This window comes from Dromaius novaehollandiae, chromosome 25 (genome assembly GCF_036370855.1).
Source record: "Dromaius novaehollandiae isolate bDroNov1 chromosome 25, bDroNov1.hap1, whole genome shotgun sequence".
NCBI classification, from domain to species: domain Eukaryota; kingdom Metazoa; phylum Chordata; class Aves; order Casuariiformes; family Dromaiidae; genus Dromaius; species Dromaius novaehollandiae.
The window spans coordinates 169342-189403 of NC_088122.1; the positions used below are offsets into that span (position 1 = coordinate 169342).

At 45.5% G+C, this 20062-nt stretch overlaps 2 protein-coding genes across 3 annotated transcripts; one reads left to right on the forward strand and one right to left on the reverse strand.

The window, feature by feature from the left end:
- Positions 1 to 1212: 1212 nt before the first annotated feature.
- On the reverse strand, positions 1213 to 4449 carry MICOS13 (mitochondrial contact site and cristae organizing system subunit 13). Its single transcript, XM_026108308.2, has 4 exons — positions 4301 to 4449; positions 3315 to 3471; positions 2505 to 2556; positions 1213 to 1431 (listed from the first exon to the last, which is right to left on the reverse strand). The coding sequence occupies exons 1-4, from the start codon at positions 4327 to 4329 to the stop codon at positions 1334 to 1336; spliced, it is 336 nt and encodes a 111-aa protein (XP_025964093.1). The 5' UTR covers positions 4330 to 4449; the 3' UTR covers positions 1213 to 1333.
- A 140-nt stretch (positions 4450 to 4589) lies between these two features.
- Positions 4590 to 15941, forward strand: HSD11B1L (hydroxysteroid 11-beta dehydrogenase 1 like). 2 transcript variants are annotated; one of them, XM_026108305.2, is made up of 9 exons: positions 4590 to 4784; positions 5619 to 5738; positions 6521 to 6735; positions 7959 to 8089; positions 9279 to 9390; positions 11138 to 11229; positions 12281 to 12374; positions 13227 to 13392; positions 13687 to 15941. In XM_026108305.2, the coding sequence occupies exons 3-9, from the start codon at positions 6651 to 6653 to the stop codon at positions 13871 to 13873; spliced, it is 867 nt and encodes a 288-aa protein (XP_025964090.1). In that variant the 5' UTR covers positions 4590 to 4784; positions 5619 to 5738; positions 6521 to 6650; the 3' UTR covers positions 13874 to 15941. The 2 variants fall into 2 exon arrangements, with proteins under 2 accessions (XP_025964090.1, XP_025964091.1); XM_026108306.2 differs by having other exon boundaries at positions 6551 to 6735.
- Positions 15942 to 20062: the final 4121 nt, after the last annotated feature.

Sequence of the window (20062 nt, forward strand, 5' to 3'; positions counted from 1 at the left end):
AACACTGCAGGAAGTGTGAGGATGGGAAGGGGTACCTCACTGCAACACTGTAGCCTTGAGATGACACCTGAAGCCTTTGCACAAGCAAAACTGGGGCTTTTACTAAGTGTTAACCTACAACAAAAGTTGTATTCACTTGGATGTAACATCCTCTTCTTTCTAGTAAAGAACTTGAGTTATTTAAGATCATTAATAAAATACCATGAGAAAATGCATTATGATGTTGACGCGTTAGAAAGGAATCGAAGGGCAAAAAGATGTGTGGAAGATCATCTGAGCTAGCACCTGTATAGCCATTTCTGGTCTACACAAGCTGCAGTGCAGATGACTTGGAGACAATCTTGAGAAGAAAGCCATCTTCTGCTTCAGTCAGATCATGTCAATCTTTATTTAGTTTTAATTGGCTCCTCAACAACGACACTTCCAAGCAAAGCAGGCCTGGGAATCCCCACTTCCAATGTTTAAAGGCACTTTCCATCTGCTTGCAGCAAAATAAATAAGGAAACAACTTTATGCCTTTATGCAGCATGGCATTAATCTGGAAGAACGACGTCATTGTTACCAGCAAAAGAAATTATATAGAGAAATCAAAAGGGCACATTTGGATCAGTTGCTTCAATGAAGACCCTAAGGTGGAAAAGTCACAGTGAAACAGTACTGCGGTTCCACAGTACAGACCCAGATACCAGGACTAGCACTGTTCATAGGGTGAATAGACGGGGAGTAAAAGTTTTCCTATAGCTCTTGTTAGCATTCTGCATCACAGAATTATGAACTCCCTTCTGTTGCACTTTGCCATCAACAAGAAGCACTGGGAATTGCCAGTGCTAGTTGCAGTTCTGTGACAGGTCACAGACAACTGGAAAGCAGCTTTCATATAAGTAATGTGCTCTTTGCCCAACAGAAGCACTCCTTCCTCAGGTAGCTTGAAGACAAGTGCTTTGTCTTCAAAAATGCATCTTTTATTGCTATCTTTGGATTTGTTAATTCTTTTAGACTTGTTTTGAATTAGATGGCATTCATCTTCAAGATCAATTCAGAAACATCAGTTTAGATGGCAAGTTTGGAAGCTTTAAAATGGGGGCTATACATCAGCATATAGCCATCACTTCAGTAAAACTGATCCATAAGCTCTGTTGAAGTCTCTAATCACTAGTATGGTGCAAAACAATGATTGCAGTCTGTGAGGTAAAACCAACCCAAATACAAAGGGAAGTTCCAAACTCTTTTATTGTAGCCCTTGCATGGCTGAGCTGCCCTCTAGAGGGATGGACTATGCAGCATCCCAAAGACAAGATAGCATGGAGACAACTGTGAACCCTGGAGAATGTGTTCATTTGACAAGTTCCTTCACATACTTCCAGCCTTCCACAGTGTATTCACAGGCCCTGGTAGGAGCTACAGACAAGGCAGACATGACCGTCTGCACTCCTGCAAGGAAAGCAGAGGAGAGTTATCCCAAGAAGAGCATCATTCAAGCCAAATTTACTAATGTTATTCTAGTGTCATGGATGCATGTAAACACAGGGAGAAAAATCTAGCTTTATCCCAGAAGCTTTCAAATACACTGAGGCTTGAACGATCCTTGAATTTTATTGTCTCAGTAGACCCTAAAACAGAGAAATTCCAACTTCATGACCAGTATAAGGGATAGAGAACTACAAGATTAAAATAAAGAACTGAAACTTGTCTAAGTTTCATTTTATTCCTGACCCTGCCACAGGCTCTACGGGTGGTTTTGGACAAGCCACAATATTTGTGGACTGTGTTTTCCCTTAATTACATGAGAACTATTTGCTGCACCATAAACATTCTGAATTAACTTACTAGGCACTTATAACATGCTTTGGCCTTCATACAGGTTCTCTAAAATGCTAGCAGTAACTCATCCCTTCTGAAAAGATCAGAGGTTGAATTCAGATATACTAGTAGTATTAAGAATTTATACACTCTTCAACCTTTACCCAAAGGTTGAGCATTCTCAGAAATAAGTGATCGTTTCTTTTTAAGCTCTAGTTTCCCTGATCAATATCTGCAGTGATGAACTTACCCTACTGGTGCATAAACTGTATCTAGTTCTTATGGGGCCATAGACCCCCAAACACTTTACTGAAACATTTGGTCTCACATTGTGGGATAGTGTAAGCATACCCGTCTTGAGACACAAGTAAAGCAAGTTTTGTAGGTAGAAGAAACATCAGCTCCTCCAGTTAGAAAAGGCAGACAGGTTTATGGGCACATCTCCTCCTCCTCACTTCATAGTTGGAAATCAAGGTATCAAGAAATGAAGTGAACTGCCCAAAGTCACCCAGTGAGCTAATGGCAGAACCAGGAGCAGAATACACTTCCTTAGTCCCAGCCCAATGCTCCTTTCACCAGATTATAGCATTTATCACCCCTTCTTCACCATTCAGTTTGGGAGGACAGTATCAAAACAGGACTTCAGGATAAGATCACTTTTAGCCCCTTACTCCATTTCACAGTTTGCTGAGAAACTATTTTACCTTTATTCCAGGAGTCAGAGGGAGAAAAGTCAAATTTTGGAGTGGGTGGAAGCTATGAAAAGAAACAGAGACAAAGTATCAGCATTTGGGAGGTTCAGTTATAACACAGTCCACATCATCTTTTAGAAGCCTCTTGAACTCAGATCTCAAAGACATTTAGGTACCTAGTCTCCCTAAGCCTCAAAAGGGATCAGACACGTGGCTTAAAGTCTCAGCTTAATCTTTCCCACAGCATAAAGTGGGGGCAGAAGGTAGTATTCATCCTTTGGGTGCTCTTGAAAAAGCATCCACACGACTACCTAAGCAGCTGTCTCCTTACAGTTGTATATTAATTTATAATAGTCTCCAACATGGAAAATGATTTTCAAACCTTCAAAGGCTTCTCCTATTCTGAGGATTTTAAAAATTAAGGATTACTCAAAGAGAAGGGGCTATTCGGGTAATTTGCATTCAACTTGACTGTTAGGAGCCTGACAAAGCAGTTCTTTAAGGAAGAGAATCTTTTCATTAATTTTTGAAAAGCCTACTGAATACTCCAATAAAAAACTTAGAAAGCGTATGCAGGGTTATTTCACTATGTAGTGGTATTTCTATCTCTTCTTTCAAATAAGAACTATGACCAATTGCTCTCCCCATGTTTAAAATTTTATCCTTCTTTCATTTCAATCCTCCTCAAAACATTCCCAGCGTAACATCCAGATTCAACAGCAAAACTCTTGTCAACATTGTTGGAACCAGAATACCTTCCTAGTGCTTTCATTGAGATAATGTGTTTGGTTTGCTAACTATATTCATCTGCACAGTCCTTACCTCCCAACCTATGTAATTTGTCCATTCTTGAATAGCTGGAGGAAGTGCTTCTTGAGCTTTTTTGAGGGCTTCAGCACCTTGTGTGCCACTGCCCAGCAGCCCCTGATCATATGCCATGTATACAGCAGCTCCAGCCAGGCTTCCTTTGATGACAAACCTCAAAGAATCAAAAGCAGGAAGAGTTTAGTTCACATTATGTATACCACTGTATTCCCAGTCGGTTGTGACACTCAAAAGAACAGGGTTGACAGAGCAGTCAGAAGGCCGCAAGTGTTTTACTGCAATGTCTTATTACTGTCAAAAACCAGAAAAAGATATCTAGTTACCCTCCCTTTCTTTCTAGATCAACTATTCCCTGTCAGCCCCTTGAAACCATATCCAAGTTCACATATGATCAGTGATACTTTTGAAGAAAAAATGTGAAGGTGTCAAAATTCTCTAAATATGTACCACTTTGAAAAGCCTGAGAATCATGACATAAACTCTTGAAAAAAAAGGTATAAAGGATTTAGCTGTGGGTAATAAATCCATGCTTATGATGGTTCTTGTTGCCTGGTTAATAACTACTCAGATTAACTTGAGAGACACCAATCTTTTCTTAAGGTCATTACAGCCCAGTTAACACCCGGCCATGCCAGTTCCTGTATTGCTTATGTTTTAAGAAGTTCCCGGTAGAGTGCATGGTGGAAAAAGACCAGCAGCAACTTGCAAAATGAAAGAGCATATTTAACCCTTATTTATTTTTTCACTGGAAATAAGAGATCCGGGAGACATTTTTCAAAAAATTCACAGGGAGGAGAGGGGAGGAGAGGCGCGGGCAGGCCCGCGACGGGCCCGGGGCAGCCAGGCGGCCCTGCGCGCAGCAGGACGGCAGCTGGGCCGGGCGAGGCCGGCGGGGGGGGGGGGGGGGCAGGGGGGCCGCGGGCCGGGCCGGTAAGCGGTAAAGGGAGAGCGAGGGCGCGCGGCGGCCGTGCGCAGGGACTCACTTGACGATGGGCAGGAGCCTGGCGGCCATGACTCCGCCAAGGGCAGCGCGCGCCCGCCGCTGCGCGCCGCGGAGGCCTTCGGGAGCCGGTCACGTGGCCAGGCGGGCTCGGCCGCGCCGGCCATCGTTACCGAGGCGAGAGGCGTTCGCCCCCCCGCCCGCCTCCCTCTGCGGCGGAGGATGCAGTCCCGGTGAAGAAGAGGGACGGCTGAAGAGAAGGACTCGGAGGACTCGGTTGCGCTGCCTTTCGCCCTGTCTCCTCAGACCAGCAGGGAGGGCACTTCCGCCTCGGCAGCTGTCATGGCGGCAGGGGCGGCCCCGCGCCCGCGCTGTAGTGCCGCGGGGCGCGCGGGTGGGAGGCTGTAATACTTAAATCAAAACACGGGGTGTAGAGGACTAATTGTATTGCTTGCTTTAATTTTTAATCATTCATCTGAAACAGCTGCAGAATTTCCACTGTGCGTCTCGGGGAAGTATAGAATCGGGTAAGAGCGAAGCACTCGCGTTCCGGCTGTGCGGAGGAGATGGGACCTTGTGCTGTGTTTTTGACTCTGGCCGAGGTCTTAGTCCCAATTCAGCAGTTGAGTTTTAAAGCAGACGCCAGCAGCTTTATTTACTATACTAGATATGCGTGTGCCTGATGATCTAAGAGCAGGACCTGAGCTGTAGCCTCTGTGTTTGTAATGTCGGTTTGTGTAAGAACGGCCTCCTCGCATCCTCGTGGCGCTTTCCTGGGGTGTGGAATTCCGTGTCATCCGGCCACGGGAGCAAGCTACTAATAAATATATATCATTATAGTTGTAAGGATTTTGATTAGGGAGCCATGCCTCAAAACAAAGATCTCTCTACAAAGTCCAAAGGCTCCCACTTCCCCTGCATGAATTTTAATCATCACATTGTTCAATGTTTAAAGTGAGAGGGAACAAAAAGGAATATTGAGCACTAATTTTCTTTTTCCCCCCCAAGGCTGTTTATCTGATCTAATTTTTCATATCGTCTTTCCCTGTGTCTGCCAGAGTTTTTTGCACAAGAGCAGAGGAGAGGGCAAGCTAGTTTTAAACATGTTTGCAGAACTATGGAAGTTGATGAAGTGAGTTTAGCAGAAGGGCAGCTTCTGGAACCCGTGAAAACTTTTTAATTCCTCCTGTGTTCACTGTGTCTTAACTGCTCTGTCTGCAAAAGAATTTTTAAAGACAGAAAAAGAACTCAGAAAATACAGAGAAATAATATTGGCTAGTGATGCTCAGCGTGGTAAGTCAATGTTGTTAGTATTTAGTAAGTTGCAATGCTGACTTAAGTTTTGAATTTTCCTTTTGCAGAAAATGTTCTAAAGAGAGAATTACAGAAATAAATCCCACACCTTTTTTCCCTGCCTTGTGTATCATTTTACATGTGGCTGGCATGCTGGGATCCCTAAGTATGGAAAAGAACATGTAAATGTAAGTTGTCAGTGTGATTTCATTTCTGTGTTAATTTTTTTGTGGACAGCTGCAGATGATTTATGGTGTTGGGGAAAAAGATGATTGTTTAATTCATTTTGCATTTCAGATTTGATGCATTTTTATGTCAAATATGTCTGTAAGAATATGAAATAGAAGGCAGCAATGCAAATTGGAGAAGGCATTTACTGTAAAATTAGACTTTCAAGTCAGGGTTTAAGTGAGGAATCTGTACTGACTCCACAAGTTTTTGTGGAGTGTTCCATTAGGGACGGATTTTTTTAAAAATAATTCTTTCTGTCCAGTTCCTTTAGGACAGACAGACAAGATGCCTTGGAGCAAATGAATGGCTGGGAAAACAGTAGCTGAGAAGGGCAGGGAAATGGATGAGATGATTTCCTGAGGATCCTTCCAGACCTGTTTTCTGCCCTCTCTGACTCCTGTCCTCCCTTATGACAGCAGACTTCATTGCCTCCAGCCCTGCAGCTTTACTGTTTCCATCCTGCCAGGGTTACTTCCTCTGAATAGGGCGTTCCACTGCTTGGCATAGCCAAGCCCTAACCTTTGCTAGATGAATGCGAACCATTTGCAGGACTGTGGTGCCCTCTTTCTTCAATAGGGAAAAGCAACTGCTTTGCAGCTCTGTATCAAAGGATTGAGAGTCCATGTCCTTCCCCCTCTTCCATTCTTGCCAAAGATGACTTTAGCTCTCAGTGGAGAGATTTCTCAGGCAGAGTCTTGTGACTCTCCCTGGTTCTACCCAGCATCTCACATATATGCAGGACAGAAAAAGGCATTTGTACGTCGTGCAGGTTGGCTTACAGCATCAGAAGGAGGAGGTTACAGCGTTTTGGCTGAGGCGCTCAGCTTCAAGACTCCGCTTCGTTCTCTTTCTTCACAACTTGAAGGGATATGAAGGCAGTTGGAAAAGTGCTTTGTGCTGCAGGAATTGTAGCTGGGCTCCTGGCTTTCTTCTGGAAAGACACTTTTGATCCAGGTAAGCTCACCAGCTCAAACTAGAATGTAAGTCATGTGAGAGAAGAGGTTGAATTTCCAAACTCTGACTAGTCATCTTGTTCTATGTGGTCTCACCAGAGTTGGTGGCCCCAAAGTGCTGTGATGTTCCTGGGACCAGAGAAAGGTTTGGAACACAAGAGAAGACAGAATGGTCTAATAGAATTTACAAGGGAAGCTGCTGTCTGTGTAGGGAAAAAAATGGCATGTACTTCGACACTGCCTTCCTATCTTTTGTTTTGATTGCAAACTTGATGGGGACAGAGTCCATCCCCTTAGGTGTGTAGTGCTCAGCACCAAAGGGCTAATGTTACTGCAAACTGATGACAAAGAATAAATGATCAGCAGGAAGCAGGAGGCTCAGAGCCTGGTTTATGTTATGCAGCTTTCTATAACCAAAGAAAACTGACTTAATCTTTGAAAGACATTGATCTCGGAACCTGAATAAAGAGCATGTGACTCAGCTGTGTTACATAAATATGTTGTTATTCCCTGACAATAATAACCCAGGCATTATATCCAAAACAAGCAGATGCAGTAATAAAACAATACTCCTCTCAGGCAGTTGGGCCTGGCAGGTTGTTTCATGATAACTGAGACATGCCAGTCACATGCTTTCATCTAATTCCCACCTGCATGGAAGAATGTTGAGCTGGGGAGGAGGGACTAGCTAGCTAACCAGGCCTGGGCTGTTTCATTTCCAGCATGCCAACTACTGTGTGAGCAGAGAGAGTCAGGCTGATCCTCCTGCCTCATGACTGAGTTGTGAACCTGGAGCTGACAGGATGGAGGAGGGAACTGACTGCTGCGTGATAGAGGAGACAGGTCATAACAGACTGCTCTGTGCCTGGGCTTGTCAGGCTAGCCCAGTTCTCCTGTGACCCAGGCCAAAACAGACTGATATGGCTGGCTATGTGAAATGAGGTAGCAGCCGTATCAATGACTAACCCTTGTGTTAGAAGGGAAAAGGAGCCCATTCTTCAAAAGTAGATGATTTCTGATTATTTTCCATCTAGCTAGAATGAGGAGGCATTATTAATCTCATGGCTTATTCAGGTCAATCCTGCCTCTTCACTGGTTCTGAAGAAGCGTCATTGTGGAGACTTACACTTTTCCACTCTAGAGCCCTGCTGGCAGCTAAGGGCAGCTCCTTCACTTCTTCCTTCACTTGCTTCTCCATCCGTTTTTCTCTTTCTCATAAATAAGAGACCTTGTCTGGTGCCCGCGTTCTCCTCACCGGAGCCAGTGCTGGGATTGGGGAGCAGATGGCATATCATTATGCCAGCTTTGGTGCTGAAATTGTTCTGACTGCTAGGAGGGAAGCTGTGCTACAGAAGGTAAGAACTGCCTTGTATGAGGGAAGACACAAAGGATTTGGGCCTCTAGAGAGAGAAAAAAAAAAGTTAATTGGTGGAGTAATACGTTTTTCCTTCAGAAATGTTGTTGAGCCAAAAAAGCTGAGTTATTTTTGACTTTAAGAACTGCTTTACGCTCTCTGAAGAAAGATGGAACATGTCAGCAGCATGTTTTGAGCCTGATTTGCTGGCAGAGTGTCGTGTGCAGCCATTCTCCCCTACAACTGATCTCCATTCTACTCTGCACCCAATCTCTTGGATGGACTGCCTTGTCTGTGTTGGCATACACCAGCGCCAGCTGCAATATATTTCTGTTTTACCAGAAAGAAAGAACACTGCATACCGTGGAGATGTAGTGAGGAAGGGCACTTGGCCTGTAGAGGAAGAGGGGCATACAGTGCCTGAACTACAACTTCTGTGAGATATTATGCCACTGTCCAGAGTCCAAACAATTCTATTTGCATCTGAAGTCTTTTGTTAGAGACTTCAGCCTTTCTGTAAGTCAAATTTTTTTGACCCTCTCAAATCGATCCGACTCTCTTTATCTGTAGAGTAAAAATAGGGCAAATTTAGAGAAGGTACCTCTGAAACTGTGGGGAGAGGTGACTTTCAGGGAAGTTCTGCACTAGGAGGTGGTGCAAAAGGGGGGATTTGGGGATAGTGAGTGTAAGGATACTTCCTAAGGATATTTCAGTAAATAGCTAAACTTCCATTCATTATTGCACACCTTCACATACTCAGCATAGCAAAGAAAGGATGCGTACTGCCAGATCTTCACCAGGTATTTTAGAATAAAGAAAGAATTGAATGTAAAGCATAACCCTGATTCCAGAAGAATTCTCCTGAAAAAGATTGTCTTTTCCTGGTGAATCTTAATCCTTTTCCAAGGTAGATTGAAGCTGCGTCTTGCCAAGAGTTACCTTGAGTTAACTGGTCCGGTTAAATAAATTCTTGATGTAAAACGAAGCTCTCCAAGGGCTGAATAGAGGTGGATTTGAAATAAAAGTGTGTGTCTTTGTCCAGAATTGACTCTTGCTAACTGTAGTATGAAGGAGAAGAAAAAAAACAAAAACCCCCCACCCAGCAAAACAGTGCCTTATAGTGCCTTTAGTTCTATTCTCTTCACCCTACTCCATGTAGCTTAATCTTTGGGGGTTTGTTTTTTCTAAAGGTGATGAAGAAATGCCTGAAGCTTGGAGCAAAGAAAGTCTTTTATATCCCTGCAGATATGTCTTCCTCTTCAGAGCCTGAAAAGGTGGTCCAGTTTGCTGTTCAAAAACTGGGTAAGCAGAAGAAAAGTGGCAGGTGCTGAAGAGAGAGAACAAATGTTATTGGTCATTCCAGTTTATACCATGCTGCTTGGTTCAAGAAAGGTTTAGATCATACCTGGCCTGGTCACCATTCAGAGATGATAGTTCTCAAGCTGTGTCACACCTCATGCTGACAGTCAAGTTTTAGGCAAGTGTCAGAGAGAAGCCTGATAACACAGTTCTCATCCCAGCTCCTCTGGCCCTGCCAGTCCTCGCCCCTCTCCGATAACCCTGATATTCAAAGATGTGCTGGAAAGCTGAGCAGCAGGGAAGCCAGAGATCTCAGACTTTCCTTTACTTTGTGGTTTCCTTCAGTGGATTTTTTTGTAATTTACCTGAGTTCAGGGGACTGTGAAAAGAGAGAGATCTGACTTTTCAGATGTTTACTGCTTGCCATGTAACTCTGGTCAGAGCCAGGTGAGCAGAGCCAAGGAGAAGGGGCCCTGATTCTGATCTCAGTTTTCTCTTTATCTTGGGCATCTCTTTGACTTTCAGATATATAGACAGTTCTTATTCCAGTAGCAGCTTCCTGTTTCAGTTTCCCTACTTTTGTCACTGAAGAGTGTATTCAGGAAAGGAGGGTGCATGGTTTGTAAATACCATTTAGGGAGGTGGCTGTCTTTTCAGCTGCCTTTCATGGGGAGGGGACTCAGGCAACGTGTAGAAGAGTCTTTTGCTAGAGGAGAAAAGTACTCAAAAACATGATACCACATGCAGGCATGTGTCAGCCACATGTGAGCAGGTACCAGCTGCACACAGCCAACCCTGAGGAGGCATCTTGTTTTTGGTTGAGAGAGGGGGAAACAGAGTTCTGAAAGCAGTGGCCTGCCCCCGTAGCAAAGCTCAATTCAAGTTTGTATAGAAGGGGAAGGTGGTCTTACCTTAACCAAAACCGACTCACTCCATTCCCACCTTCTCTCACAGATTCACATTCATTCATTCTTTTGTATTCACAAGCAACAAGATGTGTATGACCAAGCAGACTGGCCAGGGTAGTGGCATGAATGACAGCTGTTGAGTCCTTGTCATGTCTTCTGGGTTGTTCTTTTTTGGTGATGATGTGCTGTTTTTTCGATGTGTCTTTTGTGCCCTGTAGGAAATGACATTGATTATGGTCTTTTGCATCTCCATCCTGTCCCATTGGGGTCAGACTGTCATTGGGCAGCATTTTTGATTATACTCAGTATCCTTTTGTCCATTATCTCAGTGTGTAAATTACTTCATTATGTTGTTGTTTTTCCTGACCTGGGGGTTGTAGGAAACTGTGTGCAAGTATGCTGTGATATTGGTGATCTGCCAGTCTAGGAGCCATCAACACGTGCCATAATTTTAACCCTTCTTCTGGCATTTCTTCTGGTGATTTCACACATACACATTTCCATACCAATCTTAATTTTTTCCTATTACAAATCTGTACACCTGTAGATTTTAAAATAGAGTATACCACCAGAACTATGTGCCCGGTCTGCATTACCTTGAAACATCATTTTGGAGAGCTGCTGTCAGAGAAGAGCAGCTTTCCTTCTATTTCTCCTCTTGAGAAGCAGGCAGAACTGCTCTCAGCTAGACATATTTCATGTTTCTTGGTGGTAAAGCACTTCCCAGCCTTCTGAGGGAAGGGCTGGCTGGTTCAGCTACCCTTCTGCTGACATTTCTCAGTTCCTCAGTAACTGGTTAGGAGATGGCCCCTTTATTTGACTGCTTTTTCTCCTATCCACAGGGGGACTGGATTACTTGGTGCTGAACCACATTGGCATGACCCCTTTCCAGATGTGGGATGGAGATGTGGAACATACCCGCTGGCTCATGCAGGTGAAGTTTTCCAGCAGGGACAGCCCGCCTGGGATGGGGTGGGTCTGGCTTCTCCTGGGACAGCTTTGGGAGACTCGAGGGCAAATTCATGCCTACAGCAATGGTTGAGACTAAATCTTTTATTTCAGTCATGTTTCAAGTAAAATGGGTTGGAGACTTTGTTATTGGACTAGGTGCCTTTCTCAGGTATGATGGTGTCCTTCCCTCCTTCCTTCTGCCCATCTTACTTCCCAGTAGCCTGGGACTGTCAAGGATCAGGAGAGTAGTTGTGGGAAGTTATGCCACATGTGTTTAGTTCAGAAAGGGGCAATAGACCAAGTTTAAACACCTCCCACTAGTTTATAGCAGATGCATATGTCATTGCAGAACACAATAAGGTTGTTTGAAATGGTGTTTGCTCCCAAGTCTGTTCACAGGTACGGAGTCTTCCTGTAGAATCACTTTGGTGTCAGGTTTTAGGACCACTGAGATAAAGAGATATTTTCCTGATTGTTTGCTTAGTCAGATTAGGTAGGCCTTACTAGTTCAACTTCATGCTGGAAAGCCTGTTTGCTGGAAAATAGGGAACCAGAGATCACAGGGAAAAAAATTTCCTGCAAGTTACAGAACAGTCAGGCTCAGAAGAGAGGCTGAGTATTAGGCTTCATTGTAGTCTGAGTTCACAGTAAAAAAAAAACTTAGAAGAGGAGTAAATTGAGATACTACTGCTATCCTTATTGCAGGATAGCTGTTGCAGAGTAAAGAACAGCATGTAGAGAAACCAGAGACAATTAATTGTCTCTCGTTACATATATGGAGTCAAGAAATTTGTATGATAAAGTTTAGGAATAACCTTGGCTCTGACTCTTCTCCATTGCTTATTCTGGAATCTGAAAGGCCAAAGGATGCAATGTCCCCATCCCCAGAGATATGATCCTTTTCTCTCAGTGTTTGAAAAAGCAAGTCCAAGCCATGCTCCTTTTCATTTCTGACCACTATAGTGGCTTTCTGGCTCATGCTGACCTTCTTTCCAAACCCTCCTGCTCCTTCCATGATTCCTTTATCATTTCAGGTGAATTTCTTTAGTTATGTGGCCCTAGCGACAGCAGCTCTTCCCACCCTGGAGGAGAACAAAGGCTCTCTGGTAGTGGTTTCTTCCCTCACAGGTTAGTGCTTATAACTGGTGGAAGTGCTGGCCTTGTGGAAACCGTGGTTTTCCAGCACATTGTGTTTTTATGTGTCCTCGAACACACTTTGAAGCGGTGCTTTTTATAGCAGTAAGCAGGATGATGCCTGGCTGGGCTCCTTGCTTTCTGGAAGACCTTTTCTGTGTCGCATCATTTTGCATTCCCTTGGAACTTTGCTCTTCACTCGTGAAGTGGCCACATCTGCTTGCTCAAGTCCCATCCCTCACACCCAGGCTTATCCCTCCCACAGCTTTGAGACGTTTCTCCCACTCTCTAAAGCCATTCTGGCTTTGGCCAGCTTGAATATCAGGCTGCTGCATATAACTGCACCTGTTGTGTGGGACGGAAGGGCAGGAGAAAGGCTTCAGGGTGTGCTCAAGGGAGCTGCATTCACCATGTGAAAGTTTATACTATGGCCCTTTTCTACCTGGTGACCTAATGTGCTTTGGAGATGGAACTGCCATTGGACTGATGCATCACCACATGATCCAATGCATGTGGTTGCACATGACAGAGGTAGGGAAGGTAGCAGGTAGGCCATCACGCTGGGCTTTTTAGCTCAGCATGTGACCTGATTACTGTGTAGATTAAAGAGTGTTTCTTCCCCTTACCCACATCTGTGGCTATTTTCCTAGGATATGCACACATAAGGTGGTGTCATTTTCTGAAACGCCTAAGAGTGAATGGAAATAGAGGGAAACACATCTGAACAGAACAATGAATTGATGTAGCATGGCAAAGCCTCCATCTTTGCCCAGATTCTTCCTCCATGGCACTGTTCTCCTTACAGCTACTTCCTAGTGTTTCCCGTTCTCTCCTTTTCCTTTCCAGGGAAAATTCCTACTCCCTTCACCACTTCTTATTCTGCCACCAAGTTTGCACTGGATGGATTCTTTAGCTCTCTGCGCCATGAACTCACCATGCAGAAGAAAAACATCTTCATCACGCTCTGCATCCTGGGCCTGATTGACACTGACATGGCATTAGAGAAGACCAGGTGCGTATTTGGAGGAGGATGCAGGAGTCTGGGAGGGAGGGTGTCTACAGGAAGCTATCTCTTCTTGAGAGTGTGCAAAGAAGTGCACCACACCTGTGTTTAAGATAGTGTGGGCATCTGAGTGTGCAAGAAAGTTAACATCAAGAGTGCATCTGCTTGGGTACATCATGAGGGATGTCTTCCACCTCTGTGTGCAATATGAGCGTGCAGAACCCTGTGGTAGTCAGTCTGCATAGTTAAGACCACAGCAAGGATGGACTGACTTGAGTGATCCTGTGACTGGTTTCCTTCCAGGGGCAAAGTGTACATAGCTGCCTCTCCTGCTGCTGAAGCTGCACTTGCCATCATCCAAGGGGGTGCCAGCCGGGTGCAGGAGGTTTTCTACCCCTGGTGGCTGGAATACATGTGCCGCTTCCGGGATTGGTTCCCCAACCACCGGGACCAGGTTTTACAGAGTTACTATAACTACAGCAGCCCCTGAGGGATGCCTGGTCTCCTCCCATCCTCCCTCATCCTCCCTCTCTGCCAGCTGCAGTCCCTCCTCTCCCACTATGCATCACTTTCAGTCATTGATTTCAGCAGGAGCAAGGCAGTAGGTGGTGACAAAGTAACCTTAGTTCTCTTCATAAGACTCTTGCTGGACTTGCTCTTATCCTGCTTCAGCCATAATTCTGATTTTTCTACCCTGCAGTCAAAGATCTTTCCCACTGTTGACTCTCTCTCAGCCTTCCACCCATCTCCCCTCTTTCAGCCTCACCTCTCTGCTCTTACCACCTCAGGTTTTTCCTCAGGTCCAGCTGTAACCTCTCAAGATTCAAGATGATTGCTGCCTCACATCCTCCCCCCAGGAACAAGCCTATAGGCAGCAAAATCTCCAGGAGGAATAAAATCTTGAGTGCCCTTCCAGCCCATACTAAGGGATGGTGCAGTGTATGGGACCAAAATTGTGGTAGGCCCTGCAGGTATGTGGGGCACTGCTTGGGAAGGACAGACATGTTCTTGTACTAACACAGATGTTTCCCTCTCACTTCCTCATTGACTGGTTGCTTTCCCTCTTGCCAACTTAGAGTGTAACGTAGGGTGCTACTCTATCCCTGGGTGCTGCCGTTAGGGGAATGGCTTCCCCTTCCCTTGTTGGTCAGTGAATACGTGGTGTGCTAAAACAAGAGTCATCATTCAGCTGTGTTCTTTCCCTCCTTCCACAGCCAGTTCCCCAGTATAGATAAGGAAGAAGGGATCTTCCTGGAGAGGAAAGGGGGGATTCTTTCCTCTTCATGGCTGTGGGAATGAGAAGCAGAACCGTCACTACCAACTCTGCCGTTTGGTGGGCAATAGCCAGGCTGAGGGAACCAGAATACCCCCGTTCACCTCCATCACCACTCTTGCATGCCAAGTGTGAATATTCTTCCATGTCAGAGATGCAGCTTGCAGTGCTCCATGTAGCTAGACCAGACCCTGCTGGGACCAAGGGTATCCAGGTGTCTCAAAGCAGTGTTTTCCCAGGCTGGGGCCATTTGTGCCACCCAGAGCAACACAGGTGGAGCTGCAAGGGAGGTCCTGCTGTGAGAGCTCGGTGATCTGGGGTTGGTTTGTTGGTGCGAAGGGCTGGCTTGTGGGCCATGCCCTGCCTGTGGCAAGCAGCTGGGGAAGGGAGTGGTTCCCCTTGGAACTGTGGTATGTGAGGAGCCCTAGTGCAGTAAAGGAAATGTTGACACAGTGGCAAAAGCAGGCTCTGCTTTTTGCAAGCTATAGTGGTGAGAGGAGGAGGAGGATGGATATGATATGGATATGGGCAAAGGGAGTTGTTCTGTGAGCAGCTGTGTTTCTTTGGTCTGGTACTTTGCATATCTGTTGCCTTCACTCTCTTTTCCCAACAAGCCTGTTCTTTCCCCTCTTTTCTGGCCTTCCTTTCCTTAGCATACCGCTTGTCTTTTGAGTCTCTTCCCTCTGATTTTACATAATCAGTCTCCTTATCAGGATCACCTTGTCTCTGACTCACTTGCTCGAGAGTACCATCAGCATGTAGATGGGTGCAGCTCTATGGAAATAGGTTCGAATAGTGGGGTAAACAGTATCCCAACCTGCAGCTTTCACAAACCCATCAGCATAGTTCTGGGAGAAGGGGAACCAGGGTCTTCACAGGCCTTGCTCCAAGCCTGCCTTCTAAGGCTGGTCACTTGGGTGAGGATGTTTTGGGGATATAAGCGGAATGCCCAACACAGTAGCATGAAGGCTGCTGTGGTTTATGGAGTGATTGTGAAGTCTTCTGTAGGAAGGACAAACTTGATTTCAACCTCATATTCTCCTCCGGATGCTGTCTCTGAACAGGAGGGTGTGTGAATATGTGAGAATTAACATGTATGTGCATGTGTGGGCATGCAGCAATAAAAGGACCTTGCCTTGTTTTGGTCTCTGCAGCAAAGGGTTTATTAATTGATGAATAGTATTTTACTCTTGATTCTCCCATAGAAAGAGGAACAGCTATGTCTAAGAGCCATGCAAAGCTGGTTACTATTTAATTTGGAATAAAGCTTATTAGGTTTATGGGATTTGCTTGGCTGCTTCACTAAATCAGATATGGATTGACTAGTACTAATATGTCAGGCAGTCCTTGGTGTTGAAGGGCTGTTGCATTCCACCCCAGAGGTGGCAGCACTGGGGTGCTGCAAGTGTTGCTGAGGCCAGTAGGTGTGGGGTTTGAACCACAGCAGGGAAGGTGCATTAGGAGGTCTCCCCTCCCTCTGCCCCCCACCCCAAACAGCAGTTCCAAGTGCTAGGAGTGCCGTCGTCAGGTATACCTACTCAGTACACATGGAGATGCTCAGAGAAGCAAATCTCACTGTGCTCTGGTCAGCTGCACCTTTACTTGGCGTGCTGTGATGAGAGCGTGAGTCACGTGCAAGCGGATGAAATGGAGTAACATGCAAGGGAGGTTCTTTCAAAGCTGAGCTCAGTAGTCTGATATAAAGAGGATTTATGAAAGATCTCCATTTCTGCTGTTCCCTCCTTCTCCCACCTCCTCATCCCTCCCAAGTGCTTTTCCAAGCCTATGACCCAATCAGCCAGATTCCTGCAGCTGTCTTTCATAGCCAGCTCCCAGTGGCTGGAGACAAAGTACCAGGGGATAAAACTGAGGGCACCATAACCCAGCTCCTGCCACTCAGCCAGCCAAGGCAAGTAAATGATTTATTATTCCTCTTTGCCATCCACAAGTCACCTATCCTCTGAAGCTCCAGAATTTTTCAGTGCACTCTGAGATGACAAGGTGTGTGATCACACTCGGTGCCTGGTAAATGCCTTGCTTCCCTCCAGGGCTGGGTTCCCTCCCCACCCCCAGTCCTTTTTTATTTACAAAGAAAAAAAAAAAAGCATGCGTTTGAAGGGGCAGGGGGGAATTTTGTTGGGATTTTGTGTCTCTCTTGGGACTTTTTGACCAAAGGACTGAAGAAAGTCTGGGAGACTCTCCTCAGGGAGGAAACTGCTGTGGTTGCTTCTAGCACCTGAACCTGGGCAGGGATAGGGCCTAGTTCTACTGGGAGCTGAATACAGGCTCAGCTAATAGAAAGCAGCTACATAGGAGCTTGCAGGGTAATCAAAGGGGAAGGTGAAAAGCATGGAGAACACAGACAGAATGAGAGGTGTGTTGCCATCCATAAGAGTTCATCAGGAAGAGGTGCTTTCATTTTTGTGTTCTTTGCCCATGGCCAGCATGCAGCACAGGTCAGCAAACACACGAGCCCATGTGCAGATGCAGCATATGCACTGCTAGAGTCAGGCATGTATGGTAACACCCACCAGACACACTTGTGTTCTCACATACCAGTTGCAAATGTGCAATGCAGACGCACATGCTGATTCCATTAGAGTCTGCTGCAGCACAACAACTACTCTTTCTGCATGTTCATGGACAGTATAACACATCTACATGCACTCTTGCCATATATATATAAAAATACACACACACACATATATACACTCTCACTTCTCAGCTTCCCCAGCCCCAGGATTAATTTCGGAAGCTTCTGGTTTTGGAAAAAGAGTGAGATGAGCAGTGGCAGGATGAAAGAAAGAGAATTAAAGCCAAAGGCCTGGAGAGAAGACCCAGGGAAGAGGGACAGAGAGCGTAATATATAACATTGCTTCCTTATGTCCCCAGGCAACTGAGACATGTTCTCTGCCCTTTCTGCCTTGGGACCTCCTGCATCCCAGCTGCTTGCATCACAGCTCTAAATTGCCTCCCAGCTTCTGTTGAGAGTTCGCACCTCCCAAAAACATGCCCAGCAACTGGGGTGTGAAGAAGGTAAAAAGTTCAAGCCAGGATTCCTATAAAGGGACAAGTTGTGTCCTTCTATCTGTAAAGCAGGGTCTGGCACTGCTGGTGGGTTCAAGTTTGAGGCACTTGTTCAGTGCTACAGCCTCACTTGGCTTCACACTGGCTGATTACACATCTCTAATAGACATTTCCTATTATCCCTGAACACGGAAGGCTGCCAGCATTAATTGTTGGCCTCTTGGCTTTCCTGTCGAGGGAGCTGTACACCTCAGGGAACAACGTGCCTAAATTAAGGCGTGTATCCCCACATATATATGCCTGTATGCACATGCACAAAGACGCACATTCTTCACACAGCGCATGTTGCATTCCCTGTACCTGCACTGTAACCCACGAACCCTCTCCGTACAGCATACATAGAGGAAGGCATTCACCACATGTAAGACACCTACCTGTATATACCATCCCATGTGCACAGATATTCAACGCATACAGTCCCACCCCAAAAAAAGGTATCTTCACCAGACATATGTACACAAACACAGCTCAGCATTATGGGACAACTGCATGGGCATTTGGGTAAAATTTCCCATGGTTCCCCTCAGTGACAACCATGGCCTCTAACTGCCTTCCAGGTTGGCATGGAAATGAGAGATGGCAATGGCTCTGTTGAGATGGCCATTGCTGGAGGCTCTGGTAACAGAGCCATGGTCTAGGGGTAAAGGTTGCTGGGGACAGCGTGGTGGGGGGAGTTCAAAAGGAGTTTTCCACAGAAATGTACAGATGCGGAGCCATTGCTTAGGTGCACTAGCCACCAGCCCAAGACCTAAAGTCATAGCCAGGAGTGGGGGGCTAAAGTCAGGATGCACCTGTACAGACAAGGATGCAGGGGCTTGGTGTCTATTCACTTTGCCTGCTGTAAATGGCAGCAGAAGACCTTTGGCCTTTAATTCAGGCTGTGGCATACATATCAACAGGGACTTGAAAGAAAAAAGACTTAAAAGGAATAAACCAGTCATAAAGGGTTTCTGGGCAAAACCCGTTTTGCCTTGCTGCCCCCTGCTTAGTGAAGCTAAGGGTGGAGACTGCATTTCCAGCAGCGGCTGTAATGTTTTTGCCCCTTAGTGTAAGGAACCTTCCCTTTCCAAAGCCATACAACGGAAGCATAAAGGGCCCCATTTATCCTGCATGCATTCCACCCTTAAGGAATTTCTTTCCCTGTAATATTTTGCAGCCCCCCTCCTTTTTCCTGCCTCCAGCCCCCTCATAAATAGCCCATTTTCTCTGGGATGGTGCTGGGGTGGGGAGGAGGGAAAGAGGAAGTTGCTGAGCCTGTATGAAAGGTGAATTAGCTGTAGCAGCTGAGCTGGGGCTGGGTGCAGAGATACAAGCTGAGCCCTGGCAGCTGTGCAATGAAAGGGGAAATTGTACTGCTGCTGTGGGACCCTTGCAAAGTTCCCTTCCTCAGAGGTGGAGAAGTTCAGGCATTCAGAAATAGCTCCAAAAATGTGATCAGGAAATTGATGACAATGGGGGCCAGAAACCTGGATGACTGGTAGATCTAAACTGTTCCTTTGCCCAGCTGCTGCGGGCTTACACTGGTTAACGATTTAGCCCTCTGAATTTAACAGTCAGCATGTTTGTGTGCGTGTTTCTGTAATATACTAAGAACCAAACATCCTTGTTCTCTCCTTCTCCCTGCCTGCCTAACTACCCTCATTCCTGGCAATTTCCTGTGAGCTGCAATTCTAGCCATAGTTCAACAGATCTATTTCCCATGCCTACAGGTATCTTCCAGCACTATGGTTAGCACTGTGGCTTATAGGTGCCACCACCTGCTAGTACAACTGGAGACATGTTTTCAAGCCTTGAAATCACACTTCTTTTAATTTTTATTGATACTGCTCTATTTCCAGCCATGGATCGGGGAAAAAAATGCCATGTGCTGTACAGACAGAAATGTCAACAAGCTCTTCCACAGGCAATAGAATGAAGAAGCCCTGCTGGCTTAGGGACTTGTCTCTCGAAGATGAGCCACCATGGAGCTTCACAGATGTCTGCTGATGTTGTCTGTTAGGGCTACTCTCTTCATAAATAAGCAGAAAATGCTCTAGGAGGCACAGAGAGTTAAATTTACAGTTAAGGATGCTCAGTATGTCCTATTATAAGTTCCAGTTCCTTATAACTTTGGCAAGCACAAACTATTCAAGCCAACAGTCTCCATGCTGGTTATGTGCCACAGGCTGATCTATTTTGGTGGAAGGTTTTTGTTAAAATAGCACAGGCACTTCCAAACGAAAAAAAAAAAAAAAAGGTGTTATTTTACCTGGTTTTCTTAAAAAAAAAAAAATCTCACAACCATTTTGCTGAGATGCTCTGACCAGCTTGAGGCTATTA

Bases quoted from the DNA above. Each gene is read 5' to 3' on its own strand.
- MICOS13 (XM_026108308.2), bottom strand. From the start codon at position 4,329: ATGGCCGCCAGGCTCCTGCCCATCGTCAA. The intron at 3,472-4,300 runs GTGAGTCCCTGC...TGATTCTTTGAG, and splicing joins AGGCTCCTGCCCATCGTCAA to GTTTGTCATCAAAGGAAGCC. The intron at 2,557-3,314 runs GTAAGGACTGTG...TTCTTTTCATAG, and splicing joins CAAATTACATAGGTTGGGAG to CTTCCACCCACTCCAAAATT.
- HSD11B1L (XM_026108305.2), top strand. From the start codon at position 6,651: ATGAAGGCAGTTGGAAAAGTGCTTTGTGCTGCAGGAATTGTAGCTGGG. The intron at 8,090-9,278 runs GTAAGAACTGCC...TTTTTTCTAAAG, and splicing joins GGGAAGCTGTGCTACAGAAG to GTGATGAAGAAATGCCTGAA. The intron at 12,375-13,226 runs GTTAGTGCTTAT...TTTCCTTTCCAG, and splicing joins AGTGGTTTCTTCCCTCACAG to GGAAAATTCCTACTCCCTTC.